At 41.5% G+C, this 26278-nt stretch overlaps 1 protein-coding gene across 1 annotated transcript in view; it reads right to left on the reverse strand.

The window, feature by feature from the left end:
• The window catches only part of lrba (LPS responsive beige-like anchor protein), a 702007-nt gene that overhangs the window by 119777 nt on the left and 555952 nt on the right, over positions 1–26278 (reverse strand). Inside the window, 1 exon segment of the mRNA XM_055158186.1 lies at positions 18206–18358. Within this exon segment, the coding sequence (XP_055014161.1) occupies positions 18206–18358 (153 nt within the window).

A 26278-nucleotide genomic window follows, 5' to 3' on the forward strand; every position in this document is an offset into this window, starting at 1 on the left:
CTGGCTGCTCCCTGTTGTCCTGTTCTGTTTGTTTTGATTTAGGCTTGAGGATGGAGTTGTAAACAGGAGGCAGATGATGTCTAAAAGTCCTCCATATCTGTGAATGATTCTGCTAATACAGAGGTCTCCAACCTTTTAGCCCTGGTGAGCTACTTCTAAAAAACTACTCCTTTTAGGTGTTGCGTGAAATTGAGCCGATATAATTACATTTACATGGGGAGTATTTAGATGCCTATAAAAATAAACCATCATTCAATATATCAGTGCACAAAATTAAACATTTACTATGATAACAGACATGTGATTGATCCGATTTTAATTATTCACTGTGACATGTTTAACTCCTACATCCTTTGGGGAGCTGCTTGGAATGGGATGGACAACTACTGGTAACTCCCGAGCTACAGGTTGGAGACTAATGTGCTAATATGACCCCAAACTCAGTGCAGCTCAACAGGCCGAGCTACAAACAGAAACTGTAAACAAGTAGGTGTGTTAGTTTCAGAGTAGTTTCAGTGTGGTTAGCTCCTCCTTCAGGCAGACATACGCGAGTTTCATTGTTGACAAAAGCGCGCGTTGCATGCTGGGGATTATTTTGGTCGGCGGAAAGAAACACGAATTCAACATGACGGACGGAGCGAGAAAGCACGTAAAGGGTATTGATCCCGGTTATTTATCCACTCTAACGGCAGAGGACCCAAGACCATTTGACCAGAAATTGGTCAAAAGCATCGACGGACGACAAATCACCCTTTTCAACCCCGACAAAAGGTGGAACAAACCAAATTTCTGGTCTGAATCACCAACTACCTGGACAAATATTCACTTTGGCGATATCCACAATGACTTGGTGGAAACTCCTGGGCCATTCACAGCAGAAAAGATGAAAACCTCCAAGAGTCTCGATGTGTTGTTGAACTTGTTGGAGTCCACGGTTTGTTAGGATCTTCTACGTTTGCTCTGCGGATGTTTGAAAGTCGTTTAATTCACCGTTAGTGGTTCTTTTCACTCAGAATACGAAAAAGACATTTTCCTTCTTCCGTGCTTCTATTTGTGCATCCGATAATGCAGCAGGAATTTATCATTATCGGGGAAAAATACGCGAGGTTACGCACTGTGTTTGACGCTACCGTGTTTCTTGCCTCCGACCAAAATATTTCCCAGCAGCAACGCGGGCTTTTAATAACAATGACGTCAGCTGAAACTCGTCTATAAGGCAGTGTCCACCAGCGTCTGACCAGAACTGAAGAAGCAGCTTGGATGAGCCGCGAAACTTATTCGACCAAATAAACTTTTGTCCAGTTGACAAATTTAATTTATTATTTTGCCGTGGATTCTACCTGGACGTCTGAGGGATTGTACACGGCTCTTTAACGTAAACAAGTTAACTCCTTCGCTTGATTTGTACAAAGTTTGGTTTTTCACTCTTAAGACTCCGCGAGCTCCTAGCAGAGATAAAAACAAACTCTATCTCTGTCATTAATCATGTTTTTAGCAGCTTTAGAGGAGTTCGTATCGGTCTGGACTTTCCCCGGGCTTTATCAGATCGGGACATCCCTACAACCTCTCGCTGGCAAAGATCAGAGACGTGTTTAACTAAATAACAAAATAAAACATCTGGTGAGCGTCGATTCCGAATCGGGACGGCCCAGATGAGTCCGGAACAACAAAGGGATTCCCACCACCGTCCCGTCTTCGGCGCAGACGAGCTCGCGGTGAAACGATTGAGTGAGAACGTGAAGCTGTCGACACATTAGAACGACACGCCTCAGTCAGGGAGCCTCTCAAAGGATAATAAAGGGGGAGAAGGGGCCGGGGGGGTCAGAGGTCACGTTACTCATGCTGTTACGACGTGGGCCTGAGCGGGAAGGGGTTATCTCGGCTGGATGAGGCAGTGAGGTCACCAACAGCTGGCACAGTATAAGAACGTGTCAAGAACATCTCGTATCAAGACATTTTGCTCTTCTACAGGTTTAAATTGGCTTCTCTTCGTACTGGAACTTCAATTTATCTATAATTTATGAAGTTTATGAACACACAAACATTTTTAAAGCTGCAAAAGTTGTTTCCCTCACACTATTTACTCACCGGAAGCTGTATTTGAAGTGATTTTTGCATGTTTGAACAATCTTTAATCGGTTATTTTCAAGACACCATTTTGACGATTTTCTCCCGCTGCTCTACACTTACGTCATTCTCCAATTTTATTTTCTTAATCTTTGTTTTCTAGTGTGATCTGCAACTATCCACTGGAGGTGTTGACAACTTCATGACGCTTTTGTTGTGACGAAGCTCCCGTTGGGCACCTCAGTTTTTCTAACGTGGAAATCAGCTGAACTGTACAATTTTAGTACATTTGTTTTTTTTTCTTAATTTTGCTCTTAAAACTCCAACTTTTACCCTCTGATGAAGTGTTACATATCCTTTTTTCCCAGTACAACCTGTTGTTTCACAGTCTACTGCTGTAGTTGTGTCATGTGGCTGTAATAAAAGCTACAGGATCAGAAATACAAACAAATAAAAACGGAAAATAAAATTGACACTCTTTCGTACTAACGAACAGCAAACATGTTTAAACAAGTTTTTGGACATAAAACATTTCTAATTTAGGGCCTTAGCTACAAAAGTGCAAAGTCTGTAAGTAAACTAAAAATCTTACTGCCACAAAAACAAAACAAAACAAAACAAAAAAGTGCAATCGCTCCTCGACTTTCCTGGTGTCAGTCGTGGAAACAGCCAGTGTCAGGTCCAGGACACAGAGCCACATCACTTCCTGCATTTCCGTGGTGTTTATTACATTTATATTTGTACATTTCAAATAAAAACTGCAAAGGATGGACAATAACACAAACTAAGATGCGTAATTTGTCATTTGTTTGAGAAATATCTGCACTTAGAGTGACTTTTTCAGTTGTTACGAACACAGACGCTCAGAGCATCGACCGTTTTGACTCACTACACTGTTTGGCAAAGTTTGGTCCGATCAAAATGGACGGAGCTCATGAGTTTGGCGGAAAACAAAGTTCCTATTGGACAATCGTTTTCCCGACATCATCACGCAGCAAACATGTGAAGTAGGATAATGCCGGAAATATGCTGGGAAAGCAGGAAAGTCTCAGATTTTCGATGGAAAAAAGTAAATTTCTGGCATTTATGGTTGGAATGTTATGAGCTTATGTTTATATAAAACACTCCCAGGTATCGTAGGTGTCGACAAAACCACCGGTCTGGAAAAGTTAAGTCAGGCATGTCCAAACTATGGCCCGTGGGCTAAAAGTGGCCCTCAGACAAATTTTTCTTGGCCCTCAGGCTTCCAGATTAACTGGCCCAAATTACCTTGCATCAATTAAAAATTAACTGTTTACTGCAAGTTTTTTTTTTTTTTTAAATCTACCTTGATAAAGCGAATATTTAATATTTAGTGTGTGGTTTTAAGAATCTTAGCGTGAATAAAGACTGATGGTTCATTCTAACGTGTTTAAACATGCACATATTTCAATTATTCACTGTATTCAGCTCCAGTCTACGGCCCTCGATCGTCCCTCTGCTTCATCTGTGTTTAGATATGTGGCCCTTGATGAGAAAAGTTTGGACACCCCTGGGTTAAGTCGTTTTAGATAGTGATTTAAAATGTCCAAATTCAACATAAGAATCAACGAATGTCATAGATTTTAACTACACATCAGACACAAGCATAAAACGTCTTCTTTGAAATGCAAGATACAGAAAAGACAAAGCCCAAAACTTTCCCAAAACCACTTTATAACATCAAACTTGTGCCACTTTTATGTTTGTGAAACTACAGGAAGTGGGATTCTGCTCGTCTGTCAGTGGATAAAAGTGACCAGACGACTGAGACGATCAAAACGTAAACAAAACTGTGAGTGATAAGAAGTAAAAATAGATGAATGAAGACTTACTCCTCTTTTACGAGCCGTGATTGGTCGGCTCCGGTGAGTGACAGCAGATCGAACCAATCGGAGCGAGTTTGAAGGTTCAGATCAAGCGAACTTTAGCGACCTCTTAAAGACAATAAAAAGCCATTAACTGGATGGACTGTGATAAAATCGAAATAGTGATCGATAGGCTAAGTGGACGTAATAAAAATATATTATTGATGGACATAGGTTAAAAGATTCTGTCTGGGGCCTGGCACGATACGCACCCAGAAGACTGTGTCGAAATGTTATAATAAGAACTATTTAATGTTGAAATATAACAACAATGAAACTAAATTTAGCTCAGAATCATCCGGGAGCTCTTTCTGAGAACATAAAACACGGAAAAAAGTTGTTCATTCAATATGTTTTTTACCAAGGGCTTAATTAAAGAAAATCAAATTGGCCTGTGTAGTTTAAACAATACGTACTGAATCTTGTGTTTGTATTTATATTTTTTATGTCCATTTAATAATTTAATATAGTAATTTTCATCTGGTAAATATTATTACATGACAACTGAAGATACCGAAAGACGCTTTATGGAGACATAAACATTAAAAAAAAGTTATTTAAAGAGGGCGAATGTCACTTTTGTGGGATATTAACTGCAAACAAAAACATTCTGAAGTAATAAATATAGACGATAATATTGAAACAAAAGCCCGAGATTTAAACCACAAAAACGATTCTAAATGTTAAATATGTAAAAATAAAATCATGAGCCGCAACAGCAGAATGAATCTTTTTGTTTTTAGGTTTTGTATGTCACTAAGCAGTAGATAGACTGCGCCAACTGCAGCTGACACCCAATCACGCCTTGCAGACATCCTGTTCCACGGGCTCGGGGTTCTCTCAGGGACGGTCCTAGATTCCAAGTTCTAGTCCAAGATTAGTCCTGGTTTGGTCCTTGTTTGGTCCTGGTTTAATCCTTGTTTAGACCTGGTTTAGTTCTGGTTCAGTTCTGGTTTAGTCCTAGTTTAGTCCTGGTTTAGTCCATATACGGTGCAAAAGTTCAGAATCTTCAGTTATTTTGGTGAGAGGAACTCAAAAGTGCTGCAATAGTCGTGTAATATTTAACATTTTAAATACAGTAATATTGTAATGTAACAAACTACTTTGAAATGACAGTAATAACACATTACAGTTTTAAAGTCACTTGCCCAACAGTGAATATTACTAGAACTTGACTTTCAACAGGAAATGTCAGTTTCTGGTCTCTGATTTTACAAAATAAATTTTCCCCAAACAGTGTGACTTATATACCGTATTTTCTGGGCTATTAGACGCGGTCTTAAGCCTCTAACCTCATCAAAAAACGACTGTGCGCCACAATCCAGAGCGCCCTATACACGAATCCACTCGGGTGTCGCAGTACGACTTCAGTAAACTACAAAGCCGCAAACACACACGGAGCAGACAGCGCCTGCGCGGCGAAAAAAAACACCCGCAGACACACTCATCACTCCACGCCGGAACGGAGGAACGAACCGAAAAAGCGAGCGCAATGTGCCGCTTCTAGACACGACTGAACAACTGAGTCACTGCGAACACGCCGACAATCCAGCGTGTCCCAGACACACCCTCCCTACACGCCACAACTGAACAAAGCCCAGAGTCACCGTGAACGAACAAACAAACAAAACCACTCACCCATCACACTGTTGTGTTTCCTTTAAAGTCCCACGCGGTTTATTTGTGAAAAAAGTAAAAAAATAGACCAGTTAATGACAGTGCGTCTTATAATCCAGAGTGACTAATAGCCCGGAAAATACGGTATGTTTTTTTCTTCTTCATTACGCATTTTTTGTCTGGTGTGACTTATACTCCGGAGTGACTTACAGTGCAGTACTCAGCGCTGACCCTTAACCAAACACAAAAACACAGTGTGTAGTTGAGCCGTGTCTTTCTCTCTCTGGTTAACTCTCCGCGCTGTCTGCTCAAAACCACAGCGCTCCCTCCTCTCATTTACCGAAGCATGTACAGCCGCCCCTCACCCCGCGCTCACGTCAGCGCAGCTCCCCTCGCATGTTTCATACGGAGCCTGCGGTTTACACTGTCACATATCAGGGGCTTACGGCAAAGCCCGGGCCCCTGACAGCGCAGGTAAACACGCAGCCTAACCCGCTAACGCCGTCGTGCTAACGGGCCCTGTGAGCGTCTGGAGGCTGACGGAGCGCAGAGACGTGGAGTTATCTGCCCGAGGAGGGATCATGTTCTTAACCTCTCCACCGACCCTGTGGTAAAAACAACAGAAGGGCCTGATCTGTGAGGAGGAGGAGGCAGAAGCAGCAGAAGCAGCAGCAGCAGTGTGTGATGGGCCCCGGGAGCAGAGACAGGAGTGTGTGTGTGTGTGTCTTGTGTGTGTGTGTGTGTGTGTTATAGACATGTCAGTGTGGTAACAATGTGCACTGTATTCACTCTAAGTACATGTGGTAACCTACTTATATAAATGGCTCCAGTCAGTTCAATGAGCGCGAGGAGTAAAGTAAAACCGGCAAAGACGACGAGCTTTAACTATTCTACAAGTAGACTAGGCCGACCAGACGTCCCCATTTACCTGGGACAGCCAACTGCCACTTCGTGACATCACAAGGTGGAGCAGAGCGTTTTGAGCTTTGGAGATGTAGACAGACTAATAATAAAAAAATGAATCAAACATGTGTGGATGAAACAAAATACAAATCCAGGTCTGTTTTTGATGAGGCGACAATATCAAGCCTGATTCATCAGATGGTTTCACTTCGTGGAAACCGTCTGACCTCACAGCATTAGGATTCGTTCGCTCGACAGTAGGGCAATAACGTCTATACTCTTGATGAAATTCACCAAACATTCTCTTTGTTTTCGGCTTTAAATCCTCGATCTCGGGAATTGTTGCCAACACAGAAAGTCTGTCTTCGTCTACATCCATCTCGACGCTTTGTTTACTGTTGTGTTGTTCCACAAAAGGGACACAGACGGGATGAGTTTGACGTCATGGCTTCACAGCTCTTCACTGATTGGCCGGTGCACGATCTACAACTTCTGGGGTTCTTGCAAGCCGTCTAACGCATTTTGATTCCTGACGTAGTCGCTGGAGAGAAATGAAATTGAGCGGAGGCACTAGGCGGCGCCAGCTTGACTAAACCAACAGCTGCGCTTCTGTCAGTGTGCCCCAGGGCAGCTGTGGCTACAATAGTAGTTTACCATCACCAGGGTATAGAGTGAATAAATAATGCTGTATGAATGAATGCTGAATGAATAATACTGAATAATGCTGTGTAAAGCGTCTTTGGGGACAGAAAATGTCTGTGAAAGTGCTATATAAATAAAGACTTACTTACAACGCCTGTTACCATGGTGACATATTTGTAGCCATTTGTTGGCTGTCAATCATTCAATCATTTCATTTATTTGTTTGAGCCAGGTACAACAAAATTCAAAAACAATAACAAAAATGGTGATATGTACATGAACATATTTGGGGCCTGGTGCTCAAAGGGAGGAGGATGAAAAACTTTAAAACTTTAAAAACTTATAGAGTCCGACCCCAGTTGTTTTACATAATCACAAGGTTCACTTTTTTTTTTTTTTTTTTTTTTTATATCACCTTTGGAGTGCTTACCTCTCATTTGCAGAAATATACACACATATATACAAAAACATACCCACACAAACATACATACATATACGCATCATAGATATCCAGTACATATACTCAGTATAAATGTTTATACACATGCATAACACACATATACATACATGCAGAAACATACTTTCGTTTATGGTCGTACAAAGTAATAATAATGTTATCGTAGGCACAAAGTTTATCGTTTATGATCATACAAAATAAACAGTAAAGAGAATGAAAAACTTAAGGATTTTTTGTTTTCGTTTATGATCGTCCAAACTAATAATAGTAATGAAGAAGGAACAAAGTTTATCATTTATGATCGTACAAAACAAAACAGTAATGAGAATGAAATATTTAAGGATTTTTTTTTTGTTTTCGTTTATGTTCATACAAAATAAACAGTAATGAGAATGAAAAATTTAGGGATATTTTTTTTTTGTTTATGATCGTACAAACTAATAATAGTAATGAAGAAGGAACAAAGTTTATTGTTTATGATCGTATAAAATAAACAGTAATAAGAATGAAAAATTTACAGATTTTTTTGTTTTCGTTTATGATCGCACAAAATAAACAGTAAAGAGAATGAAAAATTTAGGGATTTTTTGTTTTTGTTTATGATCGTACAAACTAATAACAATAATGAAGAAGGAACAAAGTTTATCGTTTATGTTCGTACAAAATAAACAGAAATGAGAATGAAAAATGTAAAGAATTTTTTTTGTTTTGTTTATAGTTATAGTATTATTATAACTAGGGGTGTCAAATTATCGCGTTAATTGCGATTAATTAATTACAGTCATATTTAGCGCGTTATGTTTTTTTATCGCGTTAATCTCATTTTTAATCTCTAACTTTACTGTTTCTGTACGCGAGTTGCCTTATTATAAAATCTGTTTTTATGTGTTGTTGGGACAATAACACATCGCTCCCGCAAACAATTGTGATTTTCATTCTCGTTCTCGCCGCATCTGCGATAAACCTGCACACGTCTGAAAACATCACGACACAAACACAGAACAGACTCACCTTCACCTTCAACACTCTGTCACAGAAAGAACATCTATATTCCACTGAGTCGTGTCCTTCAGTCCCACAGAAGCTGAACTGCATCAGCGACACAAGAGCATATTTTTTTTCTCGCTTAGTTTATGCAAATTAGCCATGCGGTTTTTAAGTTTCGTTTCTGTGAGACTTGCGCAAATCAGCATTAAACACATTATAATTTCAAACGAGCTGATGTGGCTCTAGTGTTCATGGTTTATATGTAATAATAATAATGTAATAATGAATTTAAGTGAAAATACCTCAAGTTGAAGGCTTTTCTCAGCAATTTTTAGGTGAGATTAAAAAGAGATTAATTAGATTAATTAATTACAGATCATAATTAATTAATCTCTCCATTTTTTTAATCGCCTGACAGCACTAATTATAACTAATAATAGTAATGAAGTAGGCACAAAAGTTTATCGTTTATGATCTCTCCTATCTGATCTGATCTATCCTCGCTCCAGAGCCCTCCCCAACCAGCAAGGCCCCGCCCACTCTGGAGGATTTGTTTTTTTTTTTAGATTTTGCTTTTGGCCGAGTGTTTAATGGCTCTTTAATACGCCAAGTCCACGTGGCTCTGCGAACAACACTGTGAGAAACGCCCCGGTCTATATTTGGAACAGTTAAAATTTACTGTACACTGTTGAATCTCAAATTATCGGAAACCCAATTACTTCCTTTTGCGCGCTGCCAGTGGTAAAAGACACGAAGCTAAACGTTAAACAGAAACATCTCAAACGCACGACTGTATGTTTGCCCCGGCTGCAGCTACTCCCAGTCGCGCGGGGCTGGAGTTTATGCCGTGATTATAACATCGTGATCATCTGCTCTGTCATAAAAGAGCTCCGAGCACGTGCGGGGAGACGGAACAGAACCTCCGCAGATGTACGCCTCCATAAACCCGCCTAATTCCTGCCATAATGTTTAGGCCCGGGTCTATTTCTCATCTCCCGACGCCGACACTCACTCATAACAAAAACAAGCGGCCATTTTGCACGGCGGCGGGATCCTTTACGCTGAGAGCTTTTTAATGGCCTCTCCAGATTGGGCCCTAATTAGCTGTTAATCATGTCGGGCTCGTGCGAGAGAGAGAGAGAGGAGACGGGACGGGCTGCTGCGTCGTTAGCGTTGGCATTAGTGCTGGCGTGTCGGCGTGCCCGCTCCTGCTGTCTGGCGCTGGAGCCATTAGCGACGAGAGAGCCGAACGAAACGGCTCTTCTGTGAACGGCTCATTTACGTGGATAAAATATAACTTGGCTCCGCTCGCTTGCTTTTCTCCAGATGTTGTCGCTCTGTCTGGAACGTTTCACAGTACGGCATTAAAACGTTCCGTCTTCGCGGAAAAACCGGGCCGGACCAAGTTACAGGTCAGATCTGCGGAGAGGCGACGCCGCTCACGGTCGCAATGTTGTATTTCTAGGTATTTTTGAGCCATAAAACCACTCGTAACTGGATAAACGTGAAGTAGAGCTGTTTAATGTCACACTGTGGAACATTCCAGGCAGAGAAATGACATCTCCATAGAAACAAGCAGCCCATAGAAGTAAAATACCCTCTATTTATTTTATAAAATCTATGTAATTGGGCATATTTAACAGCACATTTCTATTTTTCTGTGGGGTTTTTTTGGCCAGAAATGTTACACAATGCACCTTTAAACCTTGTTATAATGTTGTTGCCGACCAAAAACATTCCTGGAGTTGTGTTTTGTTTCATTAACACATGTTTGAGAAAGCTTTTATTGTTAGTCTGTCTACATCTCCAAAGCTGAAAATGCTCTTTTCCACCTTGTCATCATGAAGTTTTCAAGTTTTCAGTTACCGTATTTTTCGGACTATAAAGTGCACTGGATTATAAGGCGCAATATCAATCATGTTGAATTCTCTCGTCTATTTTCATACGTAAGAAGCACCGGATTAAAAGGTGCATTAAGAGAAACAAATGGACGACACTTGAGACTGATCCCTGAGCCCAGGTGTCCACGATCCATCGGCAGATCGTGGTGTAATGTGCCCGGCGTTGCCTCCCTGTCCTGGTAAATGTTTATTATGAATGTTAATGTGGGTGGATCATTTCAGTTAGTTTTTTTATTTCCTACAAAAACGACTCAAATATACATTGAGTAATAATGTGTTTAATGCAGCTTTGCGCACATAGGGCTGTCGCAATAACCGCAAAAATGAACCACCGCAGTACTAAGAGGCCCACCGCCATCACCACGTGACCAACGTGACCCAACCCAGAGTACTGCCCAGGTCCATTTTTAGAGACTTGCACTCGATCGGACCCTTTAACATTCCACCCGTTACCGCCCGTGCCCGTGATAACCCAGGACTAACCCAGGACTAACCCAGGACTAACCCAGGACTAACTCAGGACTAACCCAGGACTAACTCAGGACTAAGGTGCACCCGCGTAGACTGTCTGGTGACCGCAGGTGAAAGGACCAGCGTAGAGCTCCGCGCCGCACGGAGGTAAACGCAGCCATCGCAGATCGCTCATTGCGGACACCTGCTCCACGTGCTCGTGCTCGGGGTTCTCTCTCTCTTAAATCATGGGTACCCGACCTGGCGCAGGACTCTGACCCGACCTGGCGCAGGACTCTGACCCGACCTGGCGCAGGACTCTGACCCGACCTGGTGCAGGACTCTGACCTGAGCTGCCACAGTGAGAGCTGGAAAGATGCAGCGACACTTGTTCCAAAGCCAAATGTTACTTCTTCCACGCTACACAAGCTATATCCGCGCAACAACCGAGGTACATGTGCATCTGCGCAAGAAGCGCATCATCAGAGAAAGTTTTCAGGGCTGCTGGAAATATTATAACTCCGGGGGACCGGGGATGAGGTTCCATACCACCGCATACCGCTGTTGAGCCCCTATACCGCACCACAGGAAAAATTCCCTAAACGTGACAGCCCTATGTGCACATTTGTTTACAGTTCTAACGGACACAACTCAGTGGGATATGTGTGTTCAATGTGCGTTGAGTAGACAGAGAACTATACTTCACCCTTTAATCCGCGAGGCTCCTGACTAGAGTATCCGTAATGCTTCGACAATCCATCAACCGGTGCAGCTTCGTAGTTTACCAAAGACATACTGAAACATTTCAACAGATTTTTGAGCACCGTGTAGCACATAAAATCGATTTGAGGTCAGTAAGCACAGCCAGAATTAATACATAAGGTGCACTGTCGACTTTCGAGAAAATTAAAGGATTTTAAGTGCACCTTATTGTCCGAAAAATACGGCACTAATTTGCAGCTAAAATGCATTCTCACATTGGCTTTTGTCAAGTAAACAAACCGTAAAAGAGCCAGTCTTTTTAACAGCTCTTTGAAACAAACCGATCCCAAAGATTCGGCTCTCATAAAAGAGCCAAAAACCCCATCACTAATCCACACAGCCCATTAGCGTTCGGCGTTCCCCTGGTGGAGCTGCTCTCAGACCACAGTCACAGCTGACGGGGCTAATGCCAGTGATCTGTCACCACCTCAGCCTGTCCGCCCACACAGCTCTGCGCTCGCAACGGCCTCGCGCTTTCATCTGTGCACGCTCCCGATATCTGTACTGAAGTGCACAAGGTCAAAGACGAAAAACTGGTGGAGTGTGAGCGTGAATAAGAAATAAAAAATAATTAGTTTGAACATTTTTATCTGTAGTTAAAGGTCCTATATTAAGCAAAATTAACTCTTCTAAGCTTTAACCCTCTCAGGCTCAAATTAAATTTTAGTAACAGGAAAAAATCTGATATTTGGGGAAAATGATCATATGAGGTATTAATACACAATCCTGACTTTTTTTTTGAGAGACCTTCACATCCAGTGTGTTCTGGGATGTTTCAGATTTGCAGCATTGGTCCAGTGTGGTAAATTAACATTGAAGACTGAAAATGATATAAACGCTAAGTTTATGTGTAAACCACTTTTCATAACAATGAAAACATAAAGCTCAGTGTAACAGTTTTACAGTGTCAGAACAACATCACTTTTTCGTGTGGTTCTCCAAGAAACAATTTTTATCCTTTGTAAACAACAAAAGTACTTTGCACTTCTGGCAGGTCGTTTGTGTGTAACCGTTCTTGCACAGTCTACATCATCCACATTTATCAGCATGGATGGGAAAAAAGGCTCCTGAATAAAAAAAAACTCATAAAATATCGATGTGGAGTAAGTAGGTAATTGGCATTTAGCTGTTGCAAATCTGCAACGCCTGCCTGGAGAGGGTTAATGCGTGTTACAATCGTCAAAAACAGACCTGGAGCTGTGTTTTGTTTCATTCACACGTTTGAGTAATCCTGCATTATTAGTCTGTCTACATCTCCAAAACTCAAAATGCTCTGTACCACCTCGCGATGTCATGAAAGTGGTAGTTTTCAAGATGTATTTTCATATTTTAACTACAAAAAATCTTATTCCACTGTCAGATAGTTTTACGTGTCAAGTGAAATTTACTCAAATCATGATCAAACTTTCTTAATTCAAGTCATCTTAACTTGACTAGATTTCGTTTTTTTGCAGTGTCGTTCAGAAGAGATCAGCAATTCCAGGCCTGAAATGATCCAAATGATTCTAGTGAAGGTGCGAGGAGTTTAAATGAAATGAAGAAAATGAAATGAAATTAAGACCTTTGTGAAAAAAAATCTGACTTGTACAACATAATTTAAAACTTTTTAAGGCCGTAATTTAGGAACATGAAATTTGAGACCTTTTGAAGACTTTTAAGACCCTGCGGCTGCCCTGATATTTCAGACTAAAAAGCAAAAATAAAAGATTGCAAAAAATAAAAACACAGTAGAGCACTTCCTGTGTTTTCTCAGTCTAAATCTGCAGGTTTGTGCGTTAAACATGTGTGAATGAAACGAAACACAGCTCCAGGTCTGTTTGCGACGAGGAAATAGTGTAACATTGACGAATATTTTCTCCTGGTCCACAAAAAGAAGAAACAAACATAAGCCTCCTCGTTTTATAAAAATGACTTGCAGTTCCATAAAATTAAACGATCAGAGTCAGATCGGTGGAATGGCAACCCTGCTTACAGTACGAATGCATGTTTTCCAATGCATTTTTGAGCAATAATTTGAAAAAAAATGTTAAAAAGAAGGAATGAATGAAAGAATTTTAATGCGACACTATAGAACATCCCTGGTAAAGCAAAAACATGCCAGTATCTTTGTGCGTGTGTGTGTGTGTGTGTGCACCAGATGCCCCGCCAGTCCCCTGTGCGTTCCTGTCCACGCTGCAGAGCCAGAGCCAGAGCCAGAGCCAGAGCCAGAGCCAGAGCCAGAGCCAGAGCCGAGTGATTAATGACAGGTCCTGGTCACATCAGTGCTGTTTAACACGGACCACAGACCATCAGCCTCATAATGAACGACACACAACACCGATACAAAGAGACGAACGCAGGTTACACAAAGAAACTACATGTGTATCAAAAAAAAAAATCTACCTGTATCTCACTAAAGAATCTACTACATATCACATTAGGTTTGTGAAGTTGTTGTGTACAATTTTGTATCGTATTTTTGTAGATTTGTGAAGAATTTGTACAGAATCTTACATTTAACCATAAGGAGGGGTTGAATAGGGCCTGGGAGAGATCGCTAAATTACTCAAACATGTGTGGAAGACTTTAAAACCTCTTCAGGCATGTTACGAGATTATAACATGTCAGAAAGCTTAAAAAAAAAATGCATTAAAGAAAAACGATTTCAACTAAAAGCAATTAAGTGAACATTCCCAGACCTAAAATCAAGAGATAGGCCAATGTTGCTTTTTTTTCTCCTCTTCTCTGTGGATTCGCATACTTTCCTAATCACCGACGAGCTTTCGAGTCGTGACCTCGGCGTAACTCAAGTCTCTTAAAGAGCGGCGTCTAAGCGAAGATGACACATGACTCAGGTTGAACTTCTCCGGGACGGTAAATCCACGCGGCGCTCGCTCTCAGAAGGTCACGAGCGCCGAAACCCGATCCGCGGGACTCTCCTTGTTTTTCGACGAGAAACGAGCGCGCGGACGCACCGGGAGAAAACATCTGCAATCAAAATATGACAGCCCATCTGACACGGGCCTGGACCGAAGACGAGGAGGGAGGCTAGACTCAATAAGAGCTCGTCGGGGTTTGTAAACGCGCAGAGGAGGAAGAGGAAGGAGCGGAGGTCGCGTGGGGTCATTCGGTCGACGCGGCAATCATGTAGAAGGATCTGGGCTCAGGTAACAGGAAGAACCACGAGACAAGCAGGAAATAACACTGTCTCTTTGAATTAACGTGTCCAGATAAAGACGGAAAAGGAGCGATGGACTGAACTTCGTGGTCGAGCTGATTTTTTTTCAAGGTCCTTTACTAAGCAAAGTTGATCCTTGAGAGCTTTAAATCGTGTTATAATGTTGTTACCTCGTCAAAAACAGACCTGGAGTTGTGTTTTGCTTCATTCACACCTTTATTATTTGACTATATCTATATCACCAAAGCTCAAAATGCTCTGTTCCACCTTGTGATGTCATGAAGCGTTTGTTTTGTTGAGAAGAAACAATGACAAATCATTTTAGTGAAGCTGTAGGGAGTTAGCCAGACTGGCGCCACCTAGTGCTTCCACGCAATTTCATTTCTCTCCAGCGACTAGTTCAGGAATCAGAAAACACTAGATCAGAGGTGTTCACACTTTTTCAGCCTGTGAGCTACTTACAAAATGACCAAGTCAAAATGATCTACCTAATACAAAGCCAAACAAACTGCACTGAAACACTCTGTGCCCCTGTTTTGGACCCTCACCCACAGTTTGAGAACCTCTTCTTTAAGAGAACTTCCTCTGGCACTTTACACAAAACTGTGAAAAAAGTGAAGGAAGATTTTTAAACCTGTTTTTTAAAGTTCCAAACTGGAGTTTCATTCTTTTCTGGATTTGCAGTGATATTTACCAGCCTCTGCACGTTTACCAAACCAAACGCACATCGTGACAAACACAGATGCATTTGTCACTTTTGTTAGACAAACTTCAGCCAAATGTGGCAGTAGGTCTGTTCTGTAGATCCGCTCTATGCTGTAGACCTGCTTTGTGCCAACACTGCAACACACATTTAGACTGGTTTTTGCTTCACGTTTGGTCTTGCTCTTCTAATCAGCCGCACTGTGGGAGGGGCTTGTGTTCGCTGTACGCAGGAAGGAGCGAGAGCGTGAAAAGGCGAGGGGCGGCGTGCTGACGTGAGGCAGATGGACAGGTAGGATGTTTAGGAAGCTTGAACCTGCCCTGTGATGCACGCTGGTACACGAGGGCACACGCGCTGTCGCAGACGAGCCGTGCATAGGGAGCGTGTGTGTTTGTGATGCGCCGTAGAGTCTCCGCGGGTTTCAAATGAGCGCACAGGCTGAACTGAGACGCCCCACACGCTCCTGCACCCGCTACAAGTTTATTACCAACAGCAGCGGCCGGAATGAAATATGATCGCACTTGTTGAGTGTCAAATTTACCCACACGACCTTGGCGATCGACTGGTAGATCACGATCGACGTATTGAGCACCCCTGGACTAGATGGTTTTGCAAGAATCCTGGAGGTTGTAGGCCGCGCACCGGCCAATCAGCGAAGAGCTGAACCAAATCGAGTTGCGATATCAGACTGCGTACACTATTTTTCTTTGGACTTCCTTTGTCAAATACAAACTTCGTATTTTTTATTGCACCTTTAATTCGCAAGTTCATCTCGCAGAAACGACAGTGATCATTGACGTTCATTGATGTTCGCTCTCTGCTTTGTTTGATTTTGATTTGGTTTGATTCAGATCCCCTTTAGCTGATGTCCGTGACACCGGCTACTCTTCCTGGGGTCCACATATAACACAGAACAACAACAAATAAGACACTTACAAACAAAACAGGAGCACAAAGATGATTGTTTGCTGTTGTGCCGATTGTGCGATTACTTGGACAACATTCCGGCGCATTACATACGTCACGACCAAATATCAGTGATTGGTTAAATTTAAAAAGTAAGAACGAATCCTAATGCTGTGTGGTCAGACGGTTTCCACAAAGTGAAACCGGCTGATGAATCAGGCTGCTAGGGAGCTGTATGGAGTCTTAAAACAGAGTGGAGCACTTCCTGTATTACCACATGACATCACAAGGTGGATCAGAGTGTTTTCAGTTTGGGAGGAGAACTCAGCCTTAATATGCAGGATTGTGTGTGAATGAAACAAAACACAACTCCAGGTCTGTTTGTGATGAGGAAAATACTGTAACATAACATGAAAATCGATATGTAACAGTAAGAAAACTAACAAAGAAAATCATTAGAAATCTATGAATAAATAATAAATATAGAGCTCTACATTATTCTCCTTTAATGTGCACGAGCATTTGACCCAAACCCCCCTGCCACACCTGTAAAACCTATGGGAAACATTGCAACCAGTATTAAAATAACATATAATTAATACTAAATAATATTAAAAGTACTTATAAATACCTTTTATGAAAATATCATATCATAAAGTTATTTTAAAGGCCTGAAACGGGGGACATTATAGAATTAAAAACACTGAAACTCGCTGCTTGCATTTTTCTCCAATCCAGTGTTTCCCATGGACTTTGTTATAAACGCTTCAACTTTTGACTCGGGATGTAACAATAACCATAATATCGTGATATTGTATCATCAAAGTTCTCGCAATAATATCGTGGACCATCACAACATATCTAATTACAAGTCTCTTCGCTTAAATTAACAGTTTTGGTGCGACAAAAGCTAAAAAACAGAGCGAACTACATAGACCATGATCCTTTGCTCCATTTCAGTGCAGACTACAAGAAGAAATAACAGTTCTAAACACTTTTATGTCTTAGTTCTTTGGATTAAGTCAGTGGTTCTCAGTTATTTTCTGTCACGCCCCCCTCTAGGAAGAAGAAAACATTTCGCGCCGCTCCACTCTCCGCCGCGACGATAAAAAATATCATTTTTATTCACAATGCAAGATGATTGTTGGCGATATTCTGCACGTTTTCGCTCAAAAGAAAAAAAAACTCAAACAACTTATCAGCGTGTTAAAGTGTAAAGTGACTCCTTAATTTATTTGATTTCATACTGTCCACTGCCAACACTTTTAGACGCACCGGCCTTTCCTCGTTTCCCATCGTAAGTCACAGTGAAGCCGAGCGCTACATACGCTTCGTCATAATTCCTCGTCTTACCTTTTGGGAATCTGTCGTTTGTTTCATTATCTCCGCCTTTCTTTTCATCCCTGTTAAATATTTTTCCATGCCGTCTCTTGAGGGTTCGTTCGCTGCACTTCGTATCTCCCGCTCTGTGCCGTGTGTGCGTAAAACCCGACACTACACTGCCAACTACTGTAGTGGAGGTGCAATTACAATTTTTTCTGGTACGACAAAAAAAAAGCACGTTCCCCAAAGGTCACACGCGACGCAATTTGAGGACTGGATTAAGTCTTGTCAAGGTATTTTAAAAGGACAAAGTTGCATATTCACAGTTTTGTTCGCCTCCATAAAATATCGCGGTAAATATCGTACTGAGAGATCTGGATATCGTGGACATTCCCACTTTGGACAACCCAAACAGCAGAAACAGCGGACGAGGCGAGGTCTTACCAGGCGGTTGAGGCGGACGAACTCTTCTGGCGTTTTGGCCCACGGGGGCAGCTCCACGTCCGAGACCACCGCCCCGTCCTCCATCACGCCCAGGCTGTAGCGGTTTGCATTCACGAACATCTCAGGCAGGTAGAAGAACTCTGGGATCAGCTCCTGGAACCACAACAACAACAAAAATTTGCAATCTACACAGGATTTTCATAATATTAACTCGATTTCTATACTAAGGAACAGACTCGATCCTCAGTACTGATTCTGATACAACAATGAGAATAAAACAAACACTATTCAAACCAACCATTCCCAATCAACGGAAAGATCACACTGGGCAACTATAATAATATTTTACACAAAATTTTAAAAGCATGCCGTGTTTTCTCCTTAAAATTATATTAAAGCTATTCAGGAAAGGTTCAGTTCAGTCCTGTGAATGTGGCTTTTTTAGTATCAATACCTGCTCAAATGAGGATCTAGTTTCGATAATAGTTTTAGTATCGATTAGTAAAGGCGGGACGAGACACAATTTCCATAAGACAAGACGAGAAACAGGGAGATTTGGACATACTGGATTTTTTTGGGCTATAAGTTGCACTTTTTTTTCATGGTTTGGGTGTTTCCTGTGACTTATTCTCCGGTGCGACTTATATATTAAAATGTTCGGACTGAAGCGGTGAGAGGTTCTAGTCTTGTGTGTGAGTATCTGCTGCTCCTGTTCCTCCTGTACCACTGTCACTTGGCTCTACTGCGCATGTCTCCTGCAGAAAGAGCCTCTGTCCTGTCTGTATCATGTCAGTCGATCGCACCGTTACTTCTGCACCACTGAACGATTTAACATTTAAACAAACGTATAAAGACGACTGAGAAGACTGAACACAAATGCCCCAAAAACGAAAATCAGATTTTGCAGATTACAAACTGCAAGTCGTGAAATCTGCAGCTGAAACCGGTAATCGAGCAGCAGAAAGAAAGTTTGGAGTGAGAGAGAAACTTGTGACACCGGGAGGATGAACCATGAAACTTTCCTGAAGTCACTGGATGGATGGACAAAGTCTGGACTTCAGTGACACCGAAACCATCCTGTCGGGATTCAGAAAGACCCGAATAATTCTAACTGGAACTGATGCTGAGTCTGACGACAGCGACACAGAAGAGTTTGCGTCGCTCTGTTTACCTCCGGAGGTCGAGGAGTTGCTCAGAAGTGACACCGAGGATGAAGAATTGAATGGATTTATTGATTTGGAGTGAGATGGAGAGTTTGATAAACTTGTTCTGTTCTGTTGTTTATGTTATAGTTTATCTGAAGAACTGTTCATATGTTGTTCTGTTTTATTGTTTTTACTAGAACTTGACTTTCAACAGGAAATGTCAGTTCCTGGTCTCTTACTTTTATAAAATAATTTCCTCCCAAAAGTGCGACTTATGTGTTTTTTCTTTTTCATTATTAATTTTTTGGCCGGTGTGACTTATACTCTGGAGCGACTCACAGACCGGAAAATATGGTAATTTCTAAGATGTAAATATTCTGATTTACTTCCTGAAGTTGGCCTCAGAATTAGTTTTTACTTCATTTCATATTTCTGTTGTCGTTCTAGCAGTACTTTTTGGAACTACGACTTCTCAACAGATGCAGCTCACCAGTGTTTATCAACAACAACAACAACTACTACTACTACTACTACTACTACTACTACTACTACTACTACTACTACTACAACAACAACTACTACTACTACTACACTACTACTACTACACTAACTACTACTAACAACTACTACTACTACTACTACTACTAACTAACTACACTACTACTACTACTACTACTACTACTACTACACAACAACAACATACTACTACTACTACTACTACTACTACTACTACTACTACTACTACTACTACTACTACTACTACTACTACACTACACACAACAACTACTACAACTAACTACAACAACTACAACAACTACTACTACTACTACTACTACTACTACTAACTACTACTACTACTACTACTACTACTACTACTAACTACTACTACTAACTACTAACAACAACTAACTACTAACAACTACTACTACTAACTACTACTACTACTACTACTAACTACACTACTACAACTACTACTACTACTACTACTACTACTACTAACTACTACTACTACTACTACTACTACTACTACTACTACTACTACTACTACTAAACTACTACTACTAACTACTACTACTTACACTACTACTACTACTACTACTACTACTACTACTACTACTACTACTACTACTACTACTACACTACTACTACTACTACTACTACTAACTACTAAACTACTACTACTACTACTACTACTACTACTACTACTACTACTAACTACTACTACTACTACTACTACTACTACTACTAACTACTACTACTACTACTACTACTACTACTACTACTACTACTACTACTACTAACTACTACTACTACTACTACTACTACTACTACTACTACTACTACTACTACTACTACTACTACTACTACTACTACTACTACTACTACTACTACTACTAACTACTACTAACTACTACTACTACTACTACTACTACCATTATTACTACTACTCCTACTACGACTACTAACTACTACTACTAAACTACTACTACTACTAACTACTACTACTACTACTACAACTACTACTACTAATACTACTACTACTACTACTAACTACTACTACTACTAACTACTACTACTACTACTACTACTACTACTACTACTACTACAGAATTAGTTTTTACTTCATTTCATATTTCTTTTGTCATTCTGGCAGTGTTTTTTGGAACTACGAACTTCTCAACAGATGCAGCTCATCGACGTTTATCCTTTTTTTTTTTTTTTTTTTTGTCCAATCCAAACGGAGAAAAAAAGAAAACGTCCCGTCGCACGTTTTGTCTCGCGAGATCTTTCGGCACGAGATCTTGCCCCATCCCCGTCGATTAGTATCAGATTTTTTCCTCTGGCAGCCCTAATCTGCCCTCATATATTTGGCGTTCGAAATATTTGGCATGAAAAACGGCAGAGCGGAGCGGGATTTGAAAAGCGCCGCTATGATTCCGACGTTAAAGAATGACACGGGTGATTTTGTGTGCCTGCTTCTGCGGCGTGACCCCCTCAGACGCTGTCAAACCCCATCACGCGTCTCCCCCCGCCGCTCTTACGCTGTTTACATTTCGGCGTCACATGAAAGCGCTCTCGGATTTACTCGTCTTTTTTCCTTCGCACAACAGAGAAGGGAGCAGTCGGCGGCGTTTAAGGAGATTTCGTTTGGCAAAAACAACACAGCGTTCTCCGAGTGTTGAACTCTGGCAAGGGGATGGGGCTCGGTGTTTACGTTTCTGTCATGGCCGAACGTGAACTCACCGCAATCACACACAACGTTAGAAACGCAGCTGAACATGTCGGTTCTAATGATGAATGGCTCCTGATACGTCCCACTGCTTCTGCCGGGTCTAAACCAGGTCTAAACCAGGACTAAACCAGGTCTAAACCAGGTCTAAACCAGGTCTAAACCAGGTCTAAACCAGGTGTAAACCAGGACTAAACCAGGTCTAAACCAGGTCTAAACCAGGTCTAAACCAGGTGTAAACCAGGTCTAAACCAGGACTAAACCAGGTCTAAACCAGGTCTAAACCAGGTCTAAACAGGTAAACCAGGTCTAAACCAGGTCTAAACCAGGTCTAAACCTAAACCAGGTGAAACCAGGTAAACCAGGTCTAAACCAGGACTAAACCAGGTCTAAACCAGGTCTAAACCAGGTCTAAACCAGGTGTAAACCAGGTGTAAACCAGGTCTAAACCAGGTGTAAACCAGGTCTAAACCAGGACTAAACCAGGTCTAAACCAGGTCTAAACCAGGTCTAAACCAGGTCTAAACCAGGTCTAAACCAGGTGTAAACCAGGTCCAGGTAAACCAGGTCTAAACCAGGAAACTCTAAACCAGGTCTAAACCAGGACTAAACCAGGTCTAAACCAGGACTAAACCAGGTCTAAACCAGGTAAACCAGGTCTAAACCAGGAAACCAGGTAAACCAGGTCTAAACCAGGTCTAAACCAGGAAACTAAACCAGGTCTAAACCAGGTCTAAACCAGGTGTAAACCAGTAAACCAGGACTAAACCAGGACTAAACCAGGTCTAAACCAGGTCTAAACCAGGTCTAAACCAGGTCTAAACCAGGTCTAAACCAGGTAAACCAGGTCTAAACCAGGGTCTAAACCAGGTCTAAACCAGGAAACTAAACCAGGTCCTAAACCAGGTCTAAACCAGGACTAAACCAGGTAAACCAGGTCTAAACAGGTCTAAACCAGGACTAAACCAGGTCTAAACCAGGTCTAAACCAGGTCTAAACCAGGTCTAAACCAGGTCTAAACCAGGAAACCAGGTAAACCAGGTCTAAACCAGGTCTAAACCAGGTCTAAACCAGGTCTTAAACCAGGTCTAAACCAGGAAAACTAAACCAGGTAAACCAGGTCTAAACCAGGTCTAAACCAGGTCTAAACCAGGTCTAAACCAGGAAACTAAACCAGGTCTAAACCAGGACTAACTAAACCAGATCTAAACCAGAAACCAGGTCTAAACCAGGTCTAAACCAGGTCTAAACCAGGTAAACCAGGACTAAACCAGGTCTAAACCAGGTCTAAACCAGGTCTAAACCAGGTCTAGGTAAACCAGGTCTAAACCAGGACTCTAAACCAGGTCCAGGTAAACCAGGTCTAAACCAGGTCTAAACCAGGTAAACCAGGTCTAAACAAACCAGGTCTAAACCAGGACTAAACTAAACCAGGTCTAAACCAGGTCTAAACCAGGTCTAAACCAGGTCTAAACCAGGACTCTAAAACCAGGTCTAAACCAGGTCTAAACCAGGTCTAAACCAGGACTAAACCAGGATCTAAACCAGGTCTAAACCAGGTCTAAACCAGGTCTAAACCAGATCTAAACCAGGTCTAAACCACCAGATCTAAACCAGTCTAAACCAGGTCTAAAACCAGGTCTAAACCAGGTCTAAACCAGGTCTAAACCAGATCTAAACCAGGTCTAAACCAGGTCTAAACCAGGTCTAAACCAGGTCTAAACCAGGTTCTAAACCAGATCTAAACCAGGTCTAAACCAGATCTAAACCAGATCTAAACCAGGTCTAAACCAGGTCTAAACCAGGTCTAAACCAGGTCTAAACCAGGACTCTAAACCAGGTCTAAAACCAGGTCTAAACCAGGTCTAAACCAGGTCTAAACCAGGTCTAAACCAGATCTAAACCAGGTCTAAACCAGATCTAAACCAGGTCTAAACCAGGTCTAAACCAGGTCTAAACCAGTCTAAACCAGGTCTAAACCAGGTCTAAAACCAGATCTAAACCAGGTCTAAACCAGGTCTAAACCAGGTCTAAACCAGATCTAAACCAGATCTAAACCAGTCTAAACCAGGTCTAAACCAGGTCTAAACCAGATCTAAACCAGGTCTAAACCAGGTCTAAACCAGATCTAAACCAGATCTAAACCAGGTCTAAACCAGGATCTAAACCAGGTCTAAACCAGATCTAAACCAGGTCTAAACCAGGTCTAAACCAGATCTAAACCAGATCTAAACCAGGTCTAAACCAGGACTAAACCAGGAAACCAGATAAACCAGATCTAAACCAGGTCTAAACCAGGTCTAAACCAGATCTAAACCAGGTCTAAACCAGGCTTTAGGATTTAACAGGACTAAATCCTGCTGTGTGGACGTGTTTCTTCTTCTTCTATTAATAATATTTTTCATACGTTTAAGTAAAGTTTGGACTTTTTATTTTCTTTTATCAGACAAAACATCTTATGTGAAGATTTCCTCGTCTTTGCTTCTCTACAGCAAATCAAGTAATCCAAAGTATTCAGATTACATTACTCACTTTATGTGACTCATAAGTCCAAGTCAAGTCCAAGTCGTCTGATTTGAACAAGTCATTTCAAGTCTTTAAACTAATATACCAAATACAGCTTAGATTTTTGCAATTTATATACAGTTTAAGATAAACTGTACTTAAAAAAAATCATAGTATATTTATATTTGAGTATATAAGAAATTCATTTAGTTTATTTTTCCTTTTTAAATATCTTGACAAGATCTTAGAGTGACTCATTACGGTCAGAACAGAAACAATTCAGATTTAAAAGTGCTTCTCAAGTCTTCAAGTCTGAGTCAAGTCCAAAGTCTTTGACCTTCAAGTCCGAATCGACTCCCAAGTCAAATACAGGCAAAACAAAGTCGAGTCTCGAGTCACTGGCCCAAAAGTTCAAGTCAAGTCCAAGTCATCTGCTTTGAGCTTCAAGTCATTTCAAGTCTTTAAACTTGTTGTGAGGATCCCCTTGAAAACGAGATGGCAAGACATCTCAAATAAATCAATTCTAAACTAATATACCAAATATAGCTTAGATTTTTACAATTTATATGAATTTTAAGATAAATTGTACTTTAAAAAACCATAGTATATGTATATTTGAGTATTTATAGAGTATATAAGAGTTTTAGAAATTAATTTAGTTCATTTTTTGTTTTTAAATTTAAAAAAAAGCTTCTCAGATTTAAAAGTGCTTCTCAAGTCTTCGAGCGTGAGTCAAGTCCCAAGTCACTGACCTTCAAGTCCGAGTCGAGTCCCGAGTCTTAGTCCGTTTCATCAAGTCAAGTCAAAAATAGTGACTCGAGTCCAAATCACGACGTGAAAGTTCCCACCTCTGCTTTTAAAATGTAACCGTGAATAGAGCCTGTATGGGCCCTTTAAGCTGAATTTTCTTCTTCTTCTTCTTCTTCTTCTTCTTCTTCTTCCCTTAACTCGCTCCACCACTTCAAAAGCCTCACACATATGTCAACAAACGTGTACTTCCTTTCTTATCAGATTAGCCGCGCGGCACATCAGCGCTCGCCGGCCCAGTGAAAACCTCTAATCAAACGAGCAAGCAAACACACAGGTTTAAAATAACAGGGCACTTCCTCGCGTCACGAATGTGCTCACTCCACGGAGCCTGACCTGAGCCCGGGGTCAAACCCTCAACCCAGACTCAGGGGCCCGACTGCCACTACTAAACGCCGCCGCCGCCGCCGCCTCCTGCTGCTGCTGTAAAACTACACGCAACACTGCAAAAACAAGGACGCCGCGGTTAAACGGACCCGATTCGGAACGATGACGTGAGGAGTTTTGATTTGTTTACTTTGATCGGGTCTTTTTTATGCTTCTCTTCGTCCATTTGTTGTCTTAAAGTTGCGCTGTGTAACTTTTCTGGAATGTTCCGCAGTACGGTATTCAACTTTTTTAACTTCAGACCAAGTTACGAGTCAGATCTGTGGAGAGGCAACACTGCTCACAAAGAGAATATCTTTTTTCGAGGTATTTTTGAGCTATAAAACCACTTGTAATTGAATAAATGTGAGGTAGAGCTGTTTAATGTCACACTGTGGAACTTTCCAGGCATAGACCCTCGACCGAAAAGTTACACAATGCAGCTTTAACTGTGTTTTTGTCAAATACGTTACTGGAATTGGCCCAATGAGATTCATTTGGTCTTCTGATATTTTCTGTTATTAGGTTCTTTTTTCAGACCTACAGTTTTGTTTCTGACTGTGCCTAAAGGACGATAAACCGGGACGAGGGGCTTTTTTACTCTCACACACCCGGGATGCTGTCCTGAGGAAGTCGGACTGCAGGTGGCGCTGTCGTCCTGCCTCCACCGGTGGGAAGACAGCGCCGAAACCTGTTTAAATCAACTGAGCGACACGTCACAGCAACATCACGTGACTCTGAGGAAGAGCGCAGGGAGCAGAACAAACTGTCAGGTATGAAACAAAACTCTAGGTCTGAAAAAAGAACCTAATATCATACATGAAAATGAACGAAATAAAGCCACCGAAGACACGCTGGAGGGACGATGACTCTCTGGACTGGCCTGGGAATGACTTGGGGTCCCCGAGAAGGACCTGGAGGAAGTGTCAGTATTTATCTCCAAAACCAAAATGAAAAAAACAGATAATGATAAATGAAGAATGGAAAAAACGGATAACGGCCGTTTCCCGTTTCCGTGAC

The sequence above is a fragment of the Boleophthalmus pectinirostris genome, unplaced genomic scaffold, assembly GCF_026225935.1.
Source record: "Boleophthalmus pectinirostris isolate CB_2022bp ecotype Guang Dong unplaced genomic scaffold, ASM2622593v1 HiC_scaffold_22, whole genome shotgun sequence".
Classification (NCBI taxonomy): Eukaryota; Metazoa; Chordata; class Actinopteri; order Gobiiformes; family Gobiidae; genus Boleophthalmus; species Boleophthalmus pectinirostris.